General features: G+C 30.3%; 1 protein-coding gene across 1 annotated transcript in view; it reads left to right on the top strand.

Moving 5' to 3' along the window:
- The first annotated feature begins 318 nt into the window (after positions 1 to 318).
- The window catches only part of LOC111633132 (large neutral amino acids transporter small subunit 1-like), a 54,095-nt gene continuing 35,091 nt past the window's right edge, over positions 319 to 19,322 (top strand). The window contains exons 1-2 of the mRNA XM_023377664.1: positions 319 to 974; positions 7,334 to 7,459. Of these exons, the coding sequence (XP_023233432.1) occupies positions 494 to 974; positions 7,334 to 7,459 (607 nt within the window). The 5' untranslated portion in view covers positions 319 to 493. The remainder of the gene's footprint in view (positions 975 to 7,333; positions 7,460 to 19,322) is intronic.

The raw sequence follows: 19,322 nt of genomic DNA, 5'->3' as shown, positions 1-19,322 counted from the left end.
ATTTTAGTTAATTTTTTCAGAATTTATATACTGTTATATTATAATGAAACTTAAAACTATTATAGACGGCAAAACGGAAGAAAAAAGTGTTTTGTAAGAAACAGTGTGATAACATTCACTTTGTAAAGGAAACAACACCTAACTCGACCGGTATTTATGCTTGGTTAGAAATTGGGATGATTGCCCAGGAACTAACAACGATGAAGTAGGGGAGTAAAGGAAGTATCGCATATAATTACTTCTACATTTAATTATATAAATAGTATAGAATGGTTATATTTTCACCATAAAAATAATATGTGTTTACTAGAAGAAAATGTGAAAAACAGGACACGGGAAAGAAATCTTTACAATAGAAGTGCTTAACCACGCCTCTGTCACGTGTTATGACGTCAACTCCGGAAGGTTCACTTGTATCCTAACGAGAGCAGAGCGCGTATACTCCGGTTACGGTTTTGTCACAGAAAGTGCGGGAACTAAAACAAATGAAAATATGGCACCCGAAGGAGGAACTCCGGCAGAAATGGAAAAATTGAATTATGATTCCAAAGGAAAGGGTAGCGGAATCCATCTGAAGAAAGAACTAGGAGTGTTGAATGGAGTGGCAATTATTGTTGGAATAATTGTTGGTTCAGGCATATTTGTATCACCCAGAGGAGTATTGAACGAAAGTGGATCTATAGGTTTGGCACTTCTAATATGGGTTCTCTGTGGTGTGTTGTGTATGCTAGGTGCCTTATGCTACGCCGAACTCGGTACCTCTATACCAAAATCGGGAGGAGATTATGCTTATATATATGAAGCGTTTGGCCCAATATTTTCGTTTTTATTCCTATGGGTAGCTATGTTAATAATCATGCCGACGGGTAATGCCATCGCTGCCTTAACTTTCGCGAATTATATCTTGGAACCTTTTTTTCCGTCCTGCAACCCTCCTGCCAATGCAGTTAGATTAATAGCAGCACTTGTTGTAAGTTAGTATTCAGATTTTGTTGTTAACATTTTTATTAAATAGTTTAATAATAAGTTAAGCTTATATTCTTAGCAAGTAGTTAAATAATAAGTTTATATTTTTTTTTTATTAATTAAAAACAAATCGAGGAATGAAACTAACATAAATCGGTTTTATAACATGTGTAAGATCTGAAATCGATTTATTTGTTTAAAATCTACCTTTTGTGACGTCTTGAAATAGGTTAACACCAAGAATAATTGAATCGATATTATCAATATTTTTCTTCTTTTATTTGGATTTTCCGATTCTTTTCATTAATTTAATTTCTAATTTATAAAATATAAATAATATGTGTAATGTATTAAAAAATGAATTCTAATTATAGCCTGTATTTCATTTTATTTAGTTATCCATATGGAAATAATATCGGTAATCAAAATATTAAAAAATAATAATTTTGTAATTTTATAAATTATTTAATAATCTGTTAGGCAGAAATTCTATTTATCTAGTTATCAAAGTTAATTAGACTGGTATTGATATTAGAAAATCTTCCAATATGTAATTATTCAATAGGCCTATTTTCAAAAACCACGTGTACGCTGCCATGCTGGATCGTTACTTCATACTATTGTTTGTGAATGCAAATGTTGCTGCATTGAGAAATGAATAATCTGACAAATAAATTTTCTACGATTTCCAAATACTCATTTTTATTGTGCTTAAATGAATATTTATTTTAAAAGACCGTGTTAAAAAAATAATTAGTTATGATTGTTACTGGTTTTATTAACAAACCAGTTATAGAGAATATTAAATTATTATTTTATTTTAATTAACATTCTTCATGTAAAACATGTTATTTAAATGTTACATTAAGGATAACTAAGAAAATATTAATATGCTAAAAATATTTGAAAACTAAGCAAACTAAATCATTTTATTAAATTTTAAAACAAATTTAAAATGAATAATAAATTTATAGTATAATTGATACAATTGTTCTGAAGCCGAATTGTGAGATTAATACCTTGTGAGGGAGATAAATAATCTCTCACACAAAGGAGATAAATGAACTGTAGTATAAAGTAGATTTTCACAAATATGAGCATTTGAAGAGGATTAAAAAAAAGTTACAAAAATATCCAGTGTAAAAGAAATTTTACACTGTGTATAAGTGTAAAATTAATATAAAAATATATTTACTGTCATATAATTGAATCTCATCATTATGACTATATAAATTAATTTTTATTTGTGAATGATTTATTTGTATTATTTCTGTCATTCAAATAGTATTGTGTATTCAAATTGAACATGAAAGTAAACGGTTAATCAGTAGAGATTAATGTAATCCACTGATTAATCATCCATGCTTATATTTGATGACAAAAATAATTCCGTTTATAACATCTTAGATAATTCGCTTTCTGGTTAAATTAAGTATCATAATAATGTTAGAGAGAAGTCAGTTGCAATTATTTGATTCTTCTTGAATTTAGTTTGACTGGTATATTTTTGTACACATTTTAAAATAAAGTAAAATTAATTTTATCTTATTTTCATATGAAAATTATATAAAAAAAAATTAGATCCATTTGATTAATAAATTATGATTATAATTATATTTCTAGTAATATATAGTCATTCTAAATAATCATTAATACAAATGACTTAGATATTTGTATTTTATTTGTTATTTCCAAAAAACTGTTTAAAACCAAACAGTTATCATGTAAATACATAGTCATGTTTATTAATGATACTTCAATATAAAGTAGAAGGTTGAAATTTAATTGCTCAATGTTAAGAAAGAAGTTTGATAAAAATTTTATCAAATTTTATTCTATTCATAAATGATAAATAAGTTTATAACTATTGGAGTATACGCAAGCTTATATATCTGAAAGCATTGAATAGAAATCAAATGACAATATATGTTTAAATATTGTATTATAATGCTCTCGTACTTTGATAAACAGAACCATTCACAATTGATTAAGAATTGATAACGTCTAGTAGATTTTATAAAAGTATTAAATAGTAACACCTTGACATAATAATCAGCAAGTATATTTTATTTTAATGAAATAATTATGTGACAAGTCATTAATTAAATTTCATTTTATTTCTTAATGAATTTTTTTAATAACTATATTTAATAATTTTAAACACTTATAATAAATATCTTGTAAAAACAAAACACCTTGACGATTCACAATGATGACTGTTTTTGCCTTAATTTGTCATATATTCTTTTTAGCTGCTCTTTATACAAATATACTGTTTTGGTTTTACCAATATTTAAGTATTTATGATGAACAATACTCCTTGAAGTTCACCAAACACAAAGAAGGATTTTTTTCAGAGTCATTGTTTGTTTTGGCATAGGATCATTTTGTAATAACAATGATAACCATATTTGTATTTATAGTGTAAAATCCATTTTTTATCAGTGGTCAAAATTTGATCTAAGAAATTCTCAGTTTCAAACACAAAAGAAGCAATATGCAAATATTTAGATGCTGTAATTTGTTCTCAGTCTTTCTCCCTTTGGGACCCACAATATGAAAAAATACATTTTTTATTTTTTTAATCCAACCAAGCATTTATTCTATATACAAATACATTGAAAAGTTCGGTCAATTTTTTATTTCAAAAATATATCATTTTAATCATTTGTTATAAGGTGGTTACAAGGTGTGAGAGGAACCCATTTACTTAATTTCCATTTCTTTCCTAATATATGCAGATGAAGTCTGATTCTTTCATCATTTACTTGAAGCTCTTCATTAAGCATCTGACTTATTAAATGTGAATTTGTTTTTATTATTGTCTTTAATTTGTCTATCTAAAGTTAATGGTCTTCCTGGCCTAGCTTCATCTTCTAAGGACTCATCTCCTGAAGCAAACTTTTTAAACCATCTTTGAGCAGTTCTTGACATTATTGTATCTTCCTCAAACACAGTATAGGTTTTTCTAGAAGTCTTTGCAGCATTAGTTCCAAATTTAAATTCGTAAAGTAAACTTACAAATAACATTATTTGGCACAGACATTTTGAAAGGTTGAAATATTTTTATAAGTTCATGTTAACATCCCATCAACTAATGAATGAATAAAAATATAAATTTTGTTATGCAGTTAACCAACAGTTAAAATAAGACATCCTCTGAAATTAAGACCTAGCAGAGGTTTTGCTTAGTCATAATGCATATAAATGATTACCCAAACTATGACTTATTTGAAAATGATATTATTTACTTCGTTATGTGATATATCATGCCAATCTACATGCTTCAAGAGTTTAATTTTCTTATAATAATTTTAATAAAAAATTTTGCCTAAATAAAATTGAATTTTTTACTTTCATTTGAAAAATGTTTATTGAAGAAAATAAACTGTGGGTTGTTTAGAACTTTTATTGATAAAAATTGCATATATTGTTATGAAAATAAATGAAATTTAAACAATAATTACTTATATTATTTCCTTAGTGTGTTTTCTTAATAAAATAATATCTTATTATGTAAAATTAATGTTATCTTATTAATTAATTTATGTTAAATTATTCTAATAATTTTTTTGTTTTTCAGATTTATGGATTAAATTTTTAAATTAAAATAGATAATGAATAATTTTTTGAAAATTATTTGATGGATATAACTTTTAATTATCATCATACAATGCTATTTGCATATTCTATAATTTAAATTATTTTTAAGATTTTCTTTCTATATAGTTTTTCTTAATTGAAAGATTATTGAAATATTTATAAAGTAATTGAAAAATTAAATAAAATATTAATCTTAAAAAGATATCAAGAACTCCTTAAATCAAAAAGAGATCTTCCATCTTGTCTTTTATTCTGCTTTCTCAACATTTTACTGTACTTTGTGATTTTAGATTTTGGCCTATTATTAATTTCTCTATTTATTAATTCAAAAGTGCATTAAGTAAGTAAAAGAAAAAGTGATGATAAAACATTAAAGTGAGTTTTTATTTGTTTTATAAATGATAAAATAATAGATTCAGACTAAGTAAGTACAATGGGATGATAGCAAATCTTGTAATAATGAGCTTTTCAAAGTAAAGAACTTTTTACTGTGTTTCCCCGAAAATAAGACATCCTCTGAAAATAAGACCTAGCAGAGGTTTTGCTGAATTGCTAAATATAAGGCCTCCCCCCAAAAGTAAGACCTAACAAAGTTTTTTTACTTGTAATGGTCATTGACAGATGGTTGAAAGTGGCCGACCAATTTTTTGCCATTGGTTTTTTGAAAGTACAGCCACTGATTGGTCAGCAGACATCCATGCCACACGGCATGATTTGCATAAAACTATGGCTTGGGAATCACAGATTTGCATAACATTACGGCTGGTGATCGTTAATTGGTCAGCCAGGAAACATGCCACATCACATTTGCATAGTGCTACAGTTCAGTAAGCACTAATTGGTCATCGAGCCCGATGTCAACGCTATAAAAGGTTAAGTTGAAGTGAGAGTGGGAAGGCCACTCCAGCACGGGAACTTCATAAGTTCATTTCGGTTCGTGACTTCAGTTTTATTTAAGTTCAGTTCGACACAACTGGATATATGTCACTTTCGTCGAAGTTCGACTTGGGAAGCTTTTTTTGTTCAACAATAAATGTGAATTTTTCTTCGTGGAAAAATAAGACATCTCCTGAAAATAAGACCTAGCGCATCTTTGAGAGCAAAAATTAATATAAGACACTGTCTTATTTTTGGGGAAACAGGTTAGTTTTCCCTGACCAAATCTAGAAAGCTATGACAAGATCTTTCAGTTGTACAAAACTATTTTTAATGAATTTTCAGTGTAACATTCCTTTTCTTTCAGTTTTGCAGCAAAAGAATTCCTGCAGTTTTCACCCACTATAACAGACGCATGCAATCCATGGAAGCTGTGGAAGTGCTGCTTCCCTTATATTTTTTAAAATATAAATACATATTGTGCAATTATTTTCACATTTAATGTACTTTGAATTACAGTCGACCCCCGTATAAGATCATTGATTATTCCGTTTTATATGAATTCCATGTTGTACGAGTCACTTAAATTTTACAAATACGTGAGCCGTTCACAGCCCGGTACATGTATTTGTAAAATCTAAGTGACTCGTACAACATGGAATTCATATAAAACAGAATAATCAATGATCTTATAGGGGGGTCGACTGTACTTAAAATTAATATTTTATTATAACCGCATTATGCATTTTATTACAAATTTATATACATATGAAAAACAATGATAAGATTGCTATTGTATATTCAAATATAAATTTGTATATGCATATTCCCAATGGAGGTGCTGTATTGTTGAATATGGGGTAGCTTCCACAGCAAAAATTTGAATCGTGTAAAGCAGCCAGATTACAGGCATTTGGGCATGTACTTTACAGAGCACCAACCTCTAGTGGTTTAGCTGGTGGATGCTACACACCAAAATATTGTATAACACTTCCAATGATTCCATACATTAGCCACTTGTAGGAAGCTATTTGACTAAGTGCATTGTTTTAAGATTTAAAAAGTAAAGAAAATTTTATGTTATTTTTATGTATGTTTCTTTACAAAGCTATATTTAATTATAATTCTATTGACAGATTTTCAGACAAAATCTTTAGAATTTTTATCACTTTTAGATGTTAATAATTTTAAATATTATGAAAAACAATTTTTCAAAGTGAGTTTAATTGTTTAAGTAAATTTTATGAAGAATTTTTTGATTTATCTAAATTACATAGTGAATTGCAATATTTACATTCATGTCCAGACTATATTGGCAAGTCACTCTTAGACATAATATTATAATTAATGACAATCTAATCTAAGATGTACTTAAAGAATTATATGATTTAATATCATTAACTTTTATGGAACCATTTACGAGTGAGTCTGTTGTGTGCAGTTTTTTAACCATGAAGCAAATTCATACATTTGCAAGGAACATTCAGAGGAAAGATTGTCGTCACTAGTGTTGCTTTCAGTAAAAAAGAACTTTTAAATACTTGGGAATCAACAACTAGCAATTTTTATGATAAAGTAATTAACAACTTTGCGGAAAAAATTGCCGAATAGTTTCTAAAAAATAATAATAATATAATGTAACTCCATTACTTGACTTCTGTACACGTTTTTCATGAAGTCAAACAACTTAATGTATTACATCCAAAATTTGAGGACTCCCATATATACATATAAAATAATTTTGTATTTTTAATTTAGGGAATAAAATTTTTGAAACATTTCTCAACATAAAAGATTCAGTGTTTATAACAATTATGACTAAAATATTAAATTTATTAATATGTATTAAACTATGGTGTTAAATTAATTTATAATTTTTATTTTTTAGGTTTTCTAACTTTTATCAATTGCTACAATGTCAAATGGGCTACAAAAGTTCAAGTTGGCTTTACTTTTGCCAAAATCATTGCTCTTGTTGTAATTATTTTTACTGGAATGATTCATTTGGCTCAAGGTAGGAAATTATCCCAAATAATAATTCTGTTAAAAGTGAACTTTTTTTGTACTGTTAAAAATATTTATTTGATTTATTCATTTATTTGACAGGATTATTAATAAAATTATTTGTTAAATTTGATAATTTGCTTTTATTTGTTAATAATAATAGTTAATATAGTGAAACCTTTTAAGATGACCACCTCTTTAGGTGACTAAATTTAACAGAAATTTTGTTCTGCAGGACTCATTGTTTTTAATCCTTCTTAAGCCAACCATCACTTTACTTGACCAATGATCACCCAGACTCATAATCCCTTTGTGTGAAATGAAGTTACCAGTTTTTATTACACATGCTCATGGTTTCTATTTTATCATCCTGGACAGGATGATAAAATAGACACCATGAGCATGTATAATATACAATGTTGGTCATGTAACCTTATTACCTTAGGTATAAAAATTCATGTTAATTTTTTTTTCCAACTTCAATGCCTTTATTTTCTCCTATTTGGTCCTGTTAAGGAGAATATACATAACTGTTTTAATAGCTTCAAGAAGCTAGCTAATGCTTTATTCTTTTCTATTTAATCTTAAAGTAAACATTTAAGACTATGCATTACATTCTCATGTACAGTACACAGAATTACATGTGATGTGTTAATAAATGAATTTTTCTTAAAGCATAGTGTTAATGAATACAAAGAAATTTTAAAATAGTTTTTTCTATATTGTCTTCACAGTAGTCTATGTGATGTTACACTAGAGGTCCACCAGGGTGGCTAAACTTTGTCATGATGAAACTGTACATCATCTAACAGAAATACATGAGGGCTCTATTCTTTATTAGAACAATATTTTATATAACAGGAGTGTGTAGACCAGCGCTGTTCAACTTATCATAGCCCGCGGGCCATATTTTCTTCACCAAACATTTCGGGGGCCAAGAAGGTTGATAAATGAAAAGTCAGTTTATGTTAATTAAAAAAATATTTTATTTATACTAAAAAGAAAACTTTAAAATATTCGTAATATATTAATGAGAACATTGTGGCCGTAATTTTCACATAGTAAAATAATTTTAATATTAATAATAATAATTTAGTAACATAAATTTATTCATAGTAAAATGTACTCGCGGGCCGTAAAAATTATTTGGCCCGCGGGCCACCAGTTGGACAGCCCTGGTGTAGACTCTTGTAAGATCAGGAATACCACTAATAAATTCCAAGTCACCTAATGACTAAAACCAAAACACCAATCTTGATAATAGTAATTACAATAATTACAAATAATATATTTATTAAAACATTCAATGCTTCAAAAACTGGTTGTATGGAATGAAAACACACACACAAATACAGCCAAAAAATTGTTAGAAATAGATGAAAACATTTGTATCAGTAAATATTTTAAATTCTTTTATTGGTTTTGGGTGTATTTGTGTGTATTTTCAATGTATTTCATATTAGAAAATATTAAAATACAAAAAACAGTCAACGTAAAATATTATTTTAATGTAAAATCATGTAAATTTATGCTGTGATCAAAGACTTACACTGCATACTCTCCACTAATTTTGATTATCTCAGAATATAATTGCTAGCCACTACTCTTACACAAGATTCTAATTCTTGTCTGTGAGACAGGAATTTGTCAGAAATAGTTTGATATAATTATATTCGTATTCAAAAATGTAGATTCACATGGATAGGTAGAATCAAAAACCAATGTTAAATAAAATGTAATCTTTTTTTTAAATTGGGATACTTTTCTTTGTCTACTAGATTTCAAAAGTGATTGTTAGATTCTGAACTGTGTTTCTTTAAAATGATGTCATTTTGAAGCAGAACTTTGTTTTTATTCTAGTCACACCTTTCACATCAACACTGATTGTCGATTGGGTAACAAATGAAAGTAAAAATTGGTTCTTATCTGGTAAATTCTTGAAAACGTTTGATATGTAGAGTGAAGAATTAATATTTCATTATAATATTTATCTTTTTAATATTCTTCCATTATTTGACAATTCATTAGAAATGCTTAAAAAAATTTTTTAGTTCATTCTTCATCAGCTGGGAAGATATCAGCTTTAACTTGCTTTTGAAAGTTTGAACATAGCCAATTGTTTCAGCTATTATTTTGTGGCTTTCTTGTAATTGTAAGTTTAATTTGATAAAATGCTTATTTATGTCAACAATGAAAGCTAAATCCATCAAAAAAATGTCACTAAGTTCATTGTACACTTTTGATTTTAAAAAATTTTCATCTCTTGTAATAGATCCCTGAATCTTTGTAAAAATATGCTCTAAATTAACTAATGAACATCTGCATGATATAACAATTCTTCATATTCAGATTTGTTTTCTTCTAGTTGAGCTCAAAACATTCTTCTCTGCAGACTGTTTCCTTGAATGAAGTTTACAATTTTCATGTAGATTAAAACAACCACTTCACACCTAAGTGATAATTCCAGCAAATGAACAATAAAAAAGTTTAATGCTCAAACGTTTTCGGCCGTCTTTCAGAGGCCCTCGTCAGGAAAAATTGCATAGAACAGAAAAACAGCTTTATCTTTTTAACTGTTTTCGAACATAGCTGTGTAAGATACGGTGGCAGTCGTAGCAAGAATAGGCTGTGTCATTTTATGCTCTCGATTTGAATCGCAATTTTGGAGGGAATTTTGGATACACACTTACATCAGACACATCGTTCGAAAGAGCTAAGTGAGGTGGTTCGTATACCATTTAAAATTTCGGCTAGGACAATTAGGGGAGGAGCTAGGGGGATTTGAAATTCGCGTTTTTAGGATAGATCTAATGGGTGGGGTATAAATCAGAGGGGGACGGAAATTAGGGGTTTTATTTAGCTTATTGTCTATATCTGGTATAAATTTGGGGTTGCTAGGTTTATTTTTTGGGGAGATATTCCGGTTTAAAGTTTCATAATTGTTAGCTACAGATAAATTTAAACATAACGGTTTAACTGTCAACAGATTTTAACGGTCGCTTCTGTTTTAAAGGTTTCTTTAACGGTTGTTTATTCTCATAACGGTCGTTTTAAATTTATGTTTTTTTTAGATGGACACTATTTCATTCACCTCAGAGTAGGGGTGACAGTTTTTAGGAGGGATTAATTTTAAATTTATTCTAATTTTAGTTAAAACTTCTAATTTTAGTTAAAATTTAGTTAAATTTGGGTTTAACTTTAATTTATCGCTTATTTAACTTAATTTAATTGGCTACTTGGGATATTTTTATAGTATAATCTTTTTAATATAATTATATACTGTAATTAATTTAATTTAACATACGTTTATTNTTATTTAACTTAATTTAATTGGCTACTTGGGATATTTTTATAGTATAATCTTTTTAATATAATTATATACTGTAATTAATTTAATTTAACATACGTTTATTTTGTGGGTTTTGTTGGTAAAACTTCTTCTTAAGGTTTAGTATTGTATTTCACTTTCGAGGAGTATTTGAGATCTAGTTTAAGTATTTCCATAGTTATAATTATTGTTTTATTGATTCGGTATTCATTGATGTTGGGTGTGTTTTGATTACCTTATTGGGTTTATTATGGATACCACCATGGAAGAAACAAGGATATTAAGAAATTTAATGGCAAAGGGCACACAACCGAGGATTTCCGATGAAACTTAGTTAATGATACATCACCCTGTACAATTCAGAGTAAAATCCTTAAAGATGCAAGAACTCAAATGAGACGTATTCTAGATCTCTTACCTGAATCGTGTCATAGAAACATTAAAACAAGAGAACGCAAAGAAATTAAGGACAAGGTGACGCAGCTTTTTGCGTCGGTGCATCAAATGTACGGAATTGTAACAGCATATCGTCTAGAAAGAGAGGAACAAAACAATATACTTCCTAACTTATTAGAAACAATGAATGAAATAAAGATCAAGAACTCTCAACCCAACCAATTTGCTGGGCACCTTACTTACGCTGAAGTAACAAAATCCAACTTGAAACCAAGCAATACGACGAAAACCATTAATAACAATGGTGAACAAGGAGGCAATAGCGCTGTACTGGTGTACCCAAGTGATGAAGAAGAAGGTGCGCGAACAGACATAAAAGAGATCACAGAGCAGATTTTTGATAAAATTCAGCCACACAAAATAAGGGTTAAAATCAAAGAAGTTAAATTAATAAGAGACAATGGTGTGTGCATAAGGGTCGGGAGTGAAGAAGATGGGAAGAAACTAAAAGAGGAAATAGGAAAGATTCAAGAAATAAAAGACAAGATTAAATGTAGAACATCGGGAGGCAAATGACCAAGGGTAATATTACTAAACGTCCCTCAGTGTATCCCTGAAGAGGAGATAATAGAAGTAATGACCAGACAAAATGACATTTGGAGGGGTCTGGAAAAAGATAACATAGAAGAAAAATGTACCATTAACACAATTATCAAAGGAAAGAAAACAAAGGAGAACTGTCATCACGTTGTAATCTCTGTAACTCCGAGCATAAGAAATATACTGATAGCTCACAAGACAATATCGATGGCTTGGACCACAATAAGAGTAGATGACTTTGTACCAGTGAGACGCTGCTACAGATGTTGTGGTTTCGGACATATGGCACGTGATTGTACCGAGCAGCAGAGGTGTAGTCACTGCTCAAGAGGTCATCGCTTCAAAGAATGTCAATTAACAAACACCATCCCATCTTGTCATAATTGCAAATTAATTAACAGGAACCTCCCGCCGGAAAAGAAACTACCGACGAATCACAACGCATTCAGTGCTGAATGCCCAGTGCTAATAAAACTGAAAACACAGATCATAAAAAGAATTGACTATGGAATATAGAAACAAACAAATAATCACTCGGTTACCCAAAGGCACTACTATGCAAAGAAATAAACAAAATAGTAACGACAATGCTTCTGATAATTCAACTCTGTCAATCAATAGTAACTACGATGTAAACTCTTCACATCTGTGTATTTTATAGATAAATATGCAACGCAGTAAAGCGGCAAGTTCACTCGCAATAAAGACGGCCAATGACTTAGATGTAAACCTATTAATAATACAAGAACCTTATACTTTGAACAATAAAATAGTAAGCTTCGGAGGATGGAGAGTATTAACTACAAGAAACGGAGAAAAACCGAAAAGTGGTATAATAGTGAGAGACAACAACCTAGATGCTGCTTTAATTCCAGATTTAACTACACAGAGAATAACTACTATTGCCATCCAACAACAGCCACAACTTTATATTCTTAGTATATATTTTACCCCTGATGATGATGATGATGATTGTATTGAAGAACTACAAGATATAATCAAAAGCCTTAACAGCGACAACTTCATTCTGGTGGGAGATGCAAATGTGAAATCTCCAATTTGGTATCATTATAAAGAAGACCATAGAGGACGCCTGTTAAGTGATTTAATGGACAGATATAACCTATACTCAGCAAACACTACTGATTATCTTACCTTTTATACCGTCTATGCAGAAGGTTGGACTGACATCTTTCTTGTTCCAGTTAATAAATGTGGCAATGTTACGACATGTGAAACACTTCTGCGGGAATCTCTAAGTGATCATAGGTACATTTATGCTGAACTTTCAGGTATAACCAACAAAGAAAATTACATCAATCACTATAAGAAATATACTAACTGGGAACTTTACAAAGAAATATTTGCAATAAACTGGAGAAATTACAAATTCAACGGAATTGAGGATGAGGAAAGTATTAATCAATACACCGATCATATCACGAAGGCAATGCAAGAAGCAAAACGATTATCAACTACAATCACTAAAACTAAACAAAGGGACACAGTATGGTGGACAGATAGCTTATCTACTCAACAAAAAAAGGTCAGAAAATTACGAAAGAAATTAGCCAAAACCACCAATGAAGATAAGAAGAACACACTTAAAGAGAAATACAGAAAGGCTCTAAAAACATACAAAAAGTGCATCAAATATTCTCGCACCAACGCTTGGCGAGAATTCTGTAGTAGAGAATTGAAGAAAAACCCATGGGATATACCATACCAGGTTGTCTTTAACAAGAAAAAGAAATGTCACATTCCAAATATTGTCAAATGGGACATTGCAGAAAACATCCAAAATATTCTTCATTATCATTTTCCTAATGACGACGACACTTCAGACCTAGAAATACACAAAGAATTAAGAAGCTCAATTCAAGATACATCATCACAAGAAGAAGACGACCCATTCACCTTTTTAGAGATACAAAAGGCCATCAATTCACTAGCGAAAAATAAATCTCCCGGATTGGACAGCATCACGGCAGAGATGATTAAAGCCGCCTTTGAGGTAATTCCCATAGCCTTTGTGTATTTGTATAATTTATGCCTTAAAATAGGATACTTTCCCCATGTTTGGAAAAGAGCAAATATAAAATTAATTCCCAAAAAAGATAACGCTACCAATCCAGACGACTTTAGACCTATAAGTCTATTACCAGTATTAGGGAAAATCTTGGATGGCTTATTAATTAAAAGAATAAATTGGCATTTAAAAGTATCCAACAGAAGTAATATTAACCAATTTGGATTTAAACCTGGTACATCCACAATCCACGCAATTCTCAATGTTAAAGACTTTATACACAGAGCATGGGAGAAAGGAAACCATGCAATGCTAATAAGCATTGACTTCAAAAAGGCATTCGATAATCTATGGTGGCCCAGCATCATAAATCGTCTTATTGATACAAAATGCCTGAATAATCTGATCAAATTAATGAGTAGCTACCTCCAAAATAGAACAGCTGGCTTTTACACGACAAACACCAATGTGTTTATAACACCAATGTGGAAATAAAAATCTCAAAGGGCTGTCCACAGGGGTCCAGGTGTGGACCTGGACTGTGGAATTTAGTACTAGACGAACTTTTGGATCAATTTAACAACACAGATGAACTTTGTGTACAAGCCTACGCCGACGACACTTTATTAATGATTGCTCACCAAAACTGTGATAGAGTCGCTGATATAGCCAACAAAGCCCTTACAGAAATAGGAAACTGGTGCAACAAACATAAATTAACGATCAATTATAATAAGTGCGAAGCACTGGTCAATACAAGGAAAAACAAAAGAGGTCAACTTAAAAGATCGATTTGCGTAAAAATCAACGGACATAGTATAAAAAACGTACCTCAAATCAAATACTTAGGAGTTTACTTTGATAGACTCAACTGGCAATACCACGTTAATCACATTTATAACAAAATTATTAAAAAGACTAATCAACTGATCAGTATTACTAGAAACACATGGGGCCTAGACTCAACTAAAACAAAGATTATATACAAACAAGCCTTTGAACTGGCACTTCTATACAGTGTACAGATTTGGAGAGAAGCCTTAAATAATACACATCTGAAAAGAAAACTTTTATCTGTACAAAGAAAATCAGCCATCCGTATTTGCAAATCTTACTGCACAGCTCCAACAAACGCGCTTCTTGTGATGGCCAACTTGACACCTATTCATTTGGAGGCAAATAGAAGAATTTGGAAGTGGTTCCTAATGAATAAAAACTTTTCTGGTAGTTCTGAAATGGAAATCTCAACACTTCAAGACAAAGGGATACTACCACCAGAAAATATGAACTTTAAGTCACACATTGTCCACAACAATATCGACAATATACCAAATGAATTTAATTTTATGACTGACCCAAAAGCAACTCACCCATATGAAATTTCCTTAGACTTCAAAGAATTAACAGAAAATAAGAAAAAAAGACAATTGATAGCCTTTACTGATGGGTCAAAGGGAGAAAATGGTGTAGGATCAGGTGTGGTAGTCAAGAACAGTGAAGGAAGAACTTTATACCAGGCAGCGTTCAAGCTTGCAGATCATTGCTCAATTACTCAAGCAGAATTATGGGGTATATTTAAAGCCCTCACTTACATCAGTCAGCTCTCTCACACAACCTATAAAGAACTACTTGTCTTTACCGATAGTAGAGCTGCTCTACATATACTAAGAAGAGAAAATAACAAATCAGCCCTAGCTAAAGAACTCATAAATTTGGCAACAAAATTAGGAAAACAACTAAAAATCTCCTTCAATTGGATACCCGGTCACGCTGGCCATGCAGGAAACGAGTTAGCTGATAAATTGGCGAAAAAAGCCTCAATTGCACAAACTAAAATAACATACTGGCGGCTTCCTATCAGCTCAATAACTAAGTACATCAACCAACAAATTTGTGCTTTATGGCAAACAGAGTGGGAAGAATCACCCACTGGAAGGTTGTGCTTCAAATTCTTCCCATCCATCGAGGACAGACAGAAAAACAGAATATTCAAACCATCGTTCCAAACAACACAATGCCTGACAGGGCATGGATGTTTTAACTCATATTTGTACCGTTTCAAGAAGAGAGATTACAACCATTGCGACGCAGACACGAACAACGAAGATACCGTTCATCACTTCCTCTTCGAATGCACCAAATACACAACCCTCAGAGAAAATTTCGAGAGAATATGTATCACAGAAGGGAAAAACTGGCCGCCAAAAGAGAACGAACTTATAATGAATAACAAACTTTTTAAAGCATTTGAGAAGTTTATACAGGACAGTGGTGCATTAGTACCTCAGTTTGGTGACCTGAATTTAAATATACTCAACACATACAACAGAAACTAATGACAGTGATGACGACAATAACTACAATTCCTTTACAAGCGATGAAGATTAAAAAAAAAAAATGTTAAAAATAAAGACTGTTATATGTATATAAATTCAACTGTGCTACGAATAACATAGTGTGATTATTAAGTTATAAGTTATCTTGTCAAAATTTCTTGTTAAAACTTTATGGAATTCGATCTGTAAGATAGCATCAAAAATTCTTTGTCAACTGATTACTAAATGTATAACTTTAAAATTATACCTGNAGCTAAATTTATCACCAGACTTAAAGTCCAGATTATCCATTTGTTGGTTGTCTAGTGGCACACCTGTATGTGTGTAACATAAGATGATACCAACAGATGTAACATTGATAACAGCTTGGTAAAATGCCAACAGATGACAGTAAATGTTATTTTTAAAACAAATAAATAGTTTTTGTATTTAAAACAGTCTTTCTGAATCATCATACTGTTTTGAGAAGCATATTTGAAAAATAAACAGACAAACAAAGTGGATAAATAAAATGAATGCTCACAATACTTTTGGATGACTTTGCTATATGTCATCTAAGCTAGACTTGTAGATAAATCTACTGTGTATCCATGATTCCAAATATTTCCTCGTATTTATATATTTAGTATTTAAGTTTACACATATTTTTATATTTTTTATTCAAAATTACATTGTAAACAAAAGATAAGTTATGTTTTATTCAATTCCTATATTATCCAATATATTTCCAATTCTCTTATGTCAGATAAGATACTTCAGCTAGCTCTAATTTAAAATACCAAAACTTAAAGACTTCAATATACTAAAACAACCACTTCACACCTAAGCGATAATTCCAGCAAACGAACAATAAAAAAGGTTTAATGTTCAAATGTTTTTGGCCGTTGTTCAGAGGCCCTCGTCAGGAAAAATTGCATAGAACAGAAAAAACAGCTCTATCTCTAACAGTTTTCAAACATAGTTGTGTTCTAATTTTTAACATTTAAACGATGTTGAATACAAAGATCGTTACGTATTACAACAATAATTAAAAATATTTATAAATAAAGTTATAAATAAATACAATAATAATATATATGGTGGTGGTAATATATTCATTGTTAAAAGTTAGCCCGATATATAAGCAATGTGCGATAGGGAAAAAATTGTTTCCTTTAAAACTCATAGTTATGCTTTGTAGCTTTGTAAATAATACTTCTACGATTGTGGAACCAGAATATAGTTGGCGTTAATGCAACCTCCCTTCATGCTGCTATATAAATTTCAACAGCCTCCAACAAACGTAAGTCATGTCGGTCAGACGCCCTGTGTAAAAGCGTTACTTCATCCCAACAAGGAGAAATCCCAGGTTCGGTAGCATACTGGGCTAGTGCAGTATTATACTTCCCCTTGGACACATCATACTTGTGGTCTCGTATTCTGGCCGCTAGAGATTGATACGTGGGCCTCTGAAGGATGGCTGAAAACATTTGAAAATTAAACCTTTTTATTGTTCGTTTGCTGGAATTATCACTTAGGTGTGATGTGGTTGTTTTGGTATATATTTCCAGTTTGTGTGTCAGTTTTTATTTCATGTAGATTCTTGTAATTTGACACACATTCAGAACTTTATAACAGAGGGCCTATTGATGAATAATGTAATGATATGAAAAGAAATCTGGAAATCATTGTCTCTAGTATATAGAGCTAAAAATTCATTGACTGTCCCATTTATTTATGGTACTCCATCAGTTTCATCAATATAAGTTTATAAATTGGAATTTTTTTCTCTCCTTTATATATTTTTTGAAAGTGTAGTAAATATCTTCAACTTGTGTGTTTTTCTTTAGAGGTAATATTAGAATTTTTCGTTCATGCTCATATCATTAAAAACCATTTTTATAAAAATGCAGTGCTGGGAAGTGTCAATTATGTCAGTAGATTCGTCAGAGTAGACTACAGAGAAAACAAATTCATTTAGTGATATCTTTGGTCAAATAGTTTGGTTAGTTGTTCAAATAGATCAGAATTCATAACTTCTATAGAATACATTACAGTTCTATGTGAAAGTTGTATGTTTTTTTTAATTGCAGAAATAATTTCAATTTTCTTTTTTCCAATCTTCAGTGAAGTGGTATTTTAAGACAGCAGACTGTTATTACATTCACTTTATTTAATGCTATCTTTTTACATTTATTTGCTAATACCCATTTCATGTTCTATACCCTTCCTCTGTTGGCTTGATGTATATTCTTATATGATACCATTTTCAATTTTTTCTTAAAATTACTTTAAAACAAATTTCAATTTCATTTTTTGGTGAATATTTTAGTGAACTGTAGTATACAGCTTTTGCTAGTATTTCTCATTTTCACTTTTAAAATTACAGTAAATCTAAAATTGAATTGTTTATAAATTTCCCTCTTAGATCTAAAATTCCAATTCCTTAATAATTTTTTATATTCTTACATAAAGATGATAATTTCTGATTTATGTAAATTCTGATTTATGTCACTGACTTCCAGAAGTGCTTCTTTTATTAATTTCTCATGGAATTCTTATGAAAGGATTCTTATGTTTTACTATTACATCTATATATATAAAAATGAATGTGTGTGTGTGTGTCCTTCATGCATTATCACACCGTTTATCCGATTGCCGTGAAACTTTGAGAAGTTGTTTAATATACTCCTGTGAAGATTTCTGGCGTAGTAAGATTGCCATGAAGCTTTGGGAAGTTTTTTAATATACTCCCGTGAAGGTTTCTGGCATTTATCCTATGATAGATGGCGTGCGTTTACACGAGCATTCGAGCAGTGTGTGTTTGATCGATTTCAAATTGTGAAGACCATTTCCCCTCTTCAAAAAATATCTCTATATATGCATTTGTGAACTGTTATTTACGATATTTGTAATAATTTTTGTTTAATCACTTTATTTTAACTTTTTTTTGCTAATTATGTATTCGCTCGAACTTCGTTAAAACCTTAACTGTACCCTGAACAACAACCGAAGTTGTAGGAAGAAATTCGCGTATTTTACCGATCTAGGTATCCCCCTTTTCCAAATTTTAATATCAACTCAAAATAATTTAAAAAGACAAATTACAATAAAACGGTTTATTATCCAACTATCAGAAATTTCACAACATGCCAAGGAAGAGAGGAAGGAGCAATTAAATAATTAAAATTATAAAGGATTAAAA

The sequence above is a fragment of the Centruroides sculpturatus genome, unplaced genomic scaffold (genome assembly GCF_000671375.1).
Source record: "Centruroides sculpturatus isolate CEXI.00-Female unplaced genomic scaffold, Cexi_2.0 scaffold765, whole genome shotgun sequence".
NCBI lineage: Eukaryota > Metazoa > Arthropoda > Arachnida > Scorpiones > Buthidae > Centruroides > Centruroides sculpturatus.
This window is presented reverse-complemented; position numbering and strand designations above follow the sequence as displayed.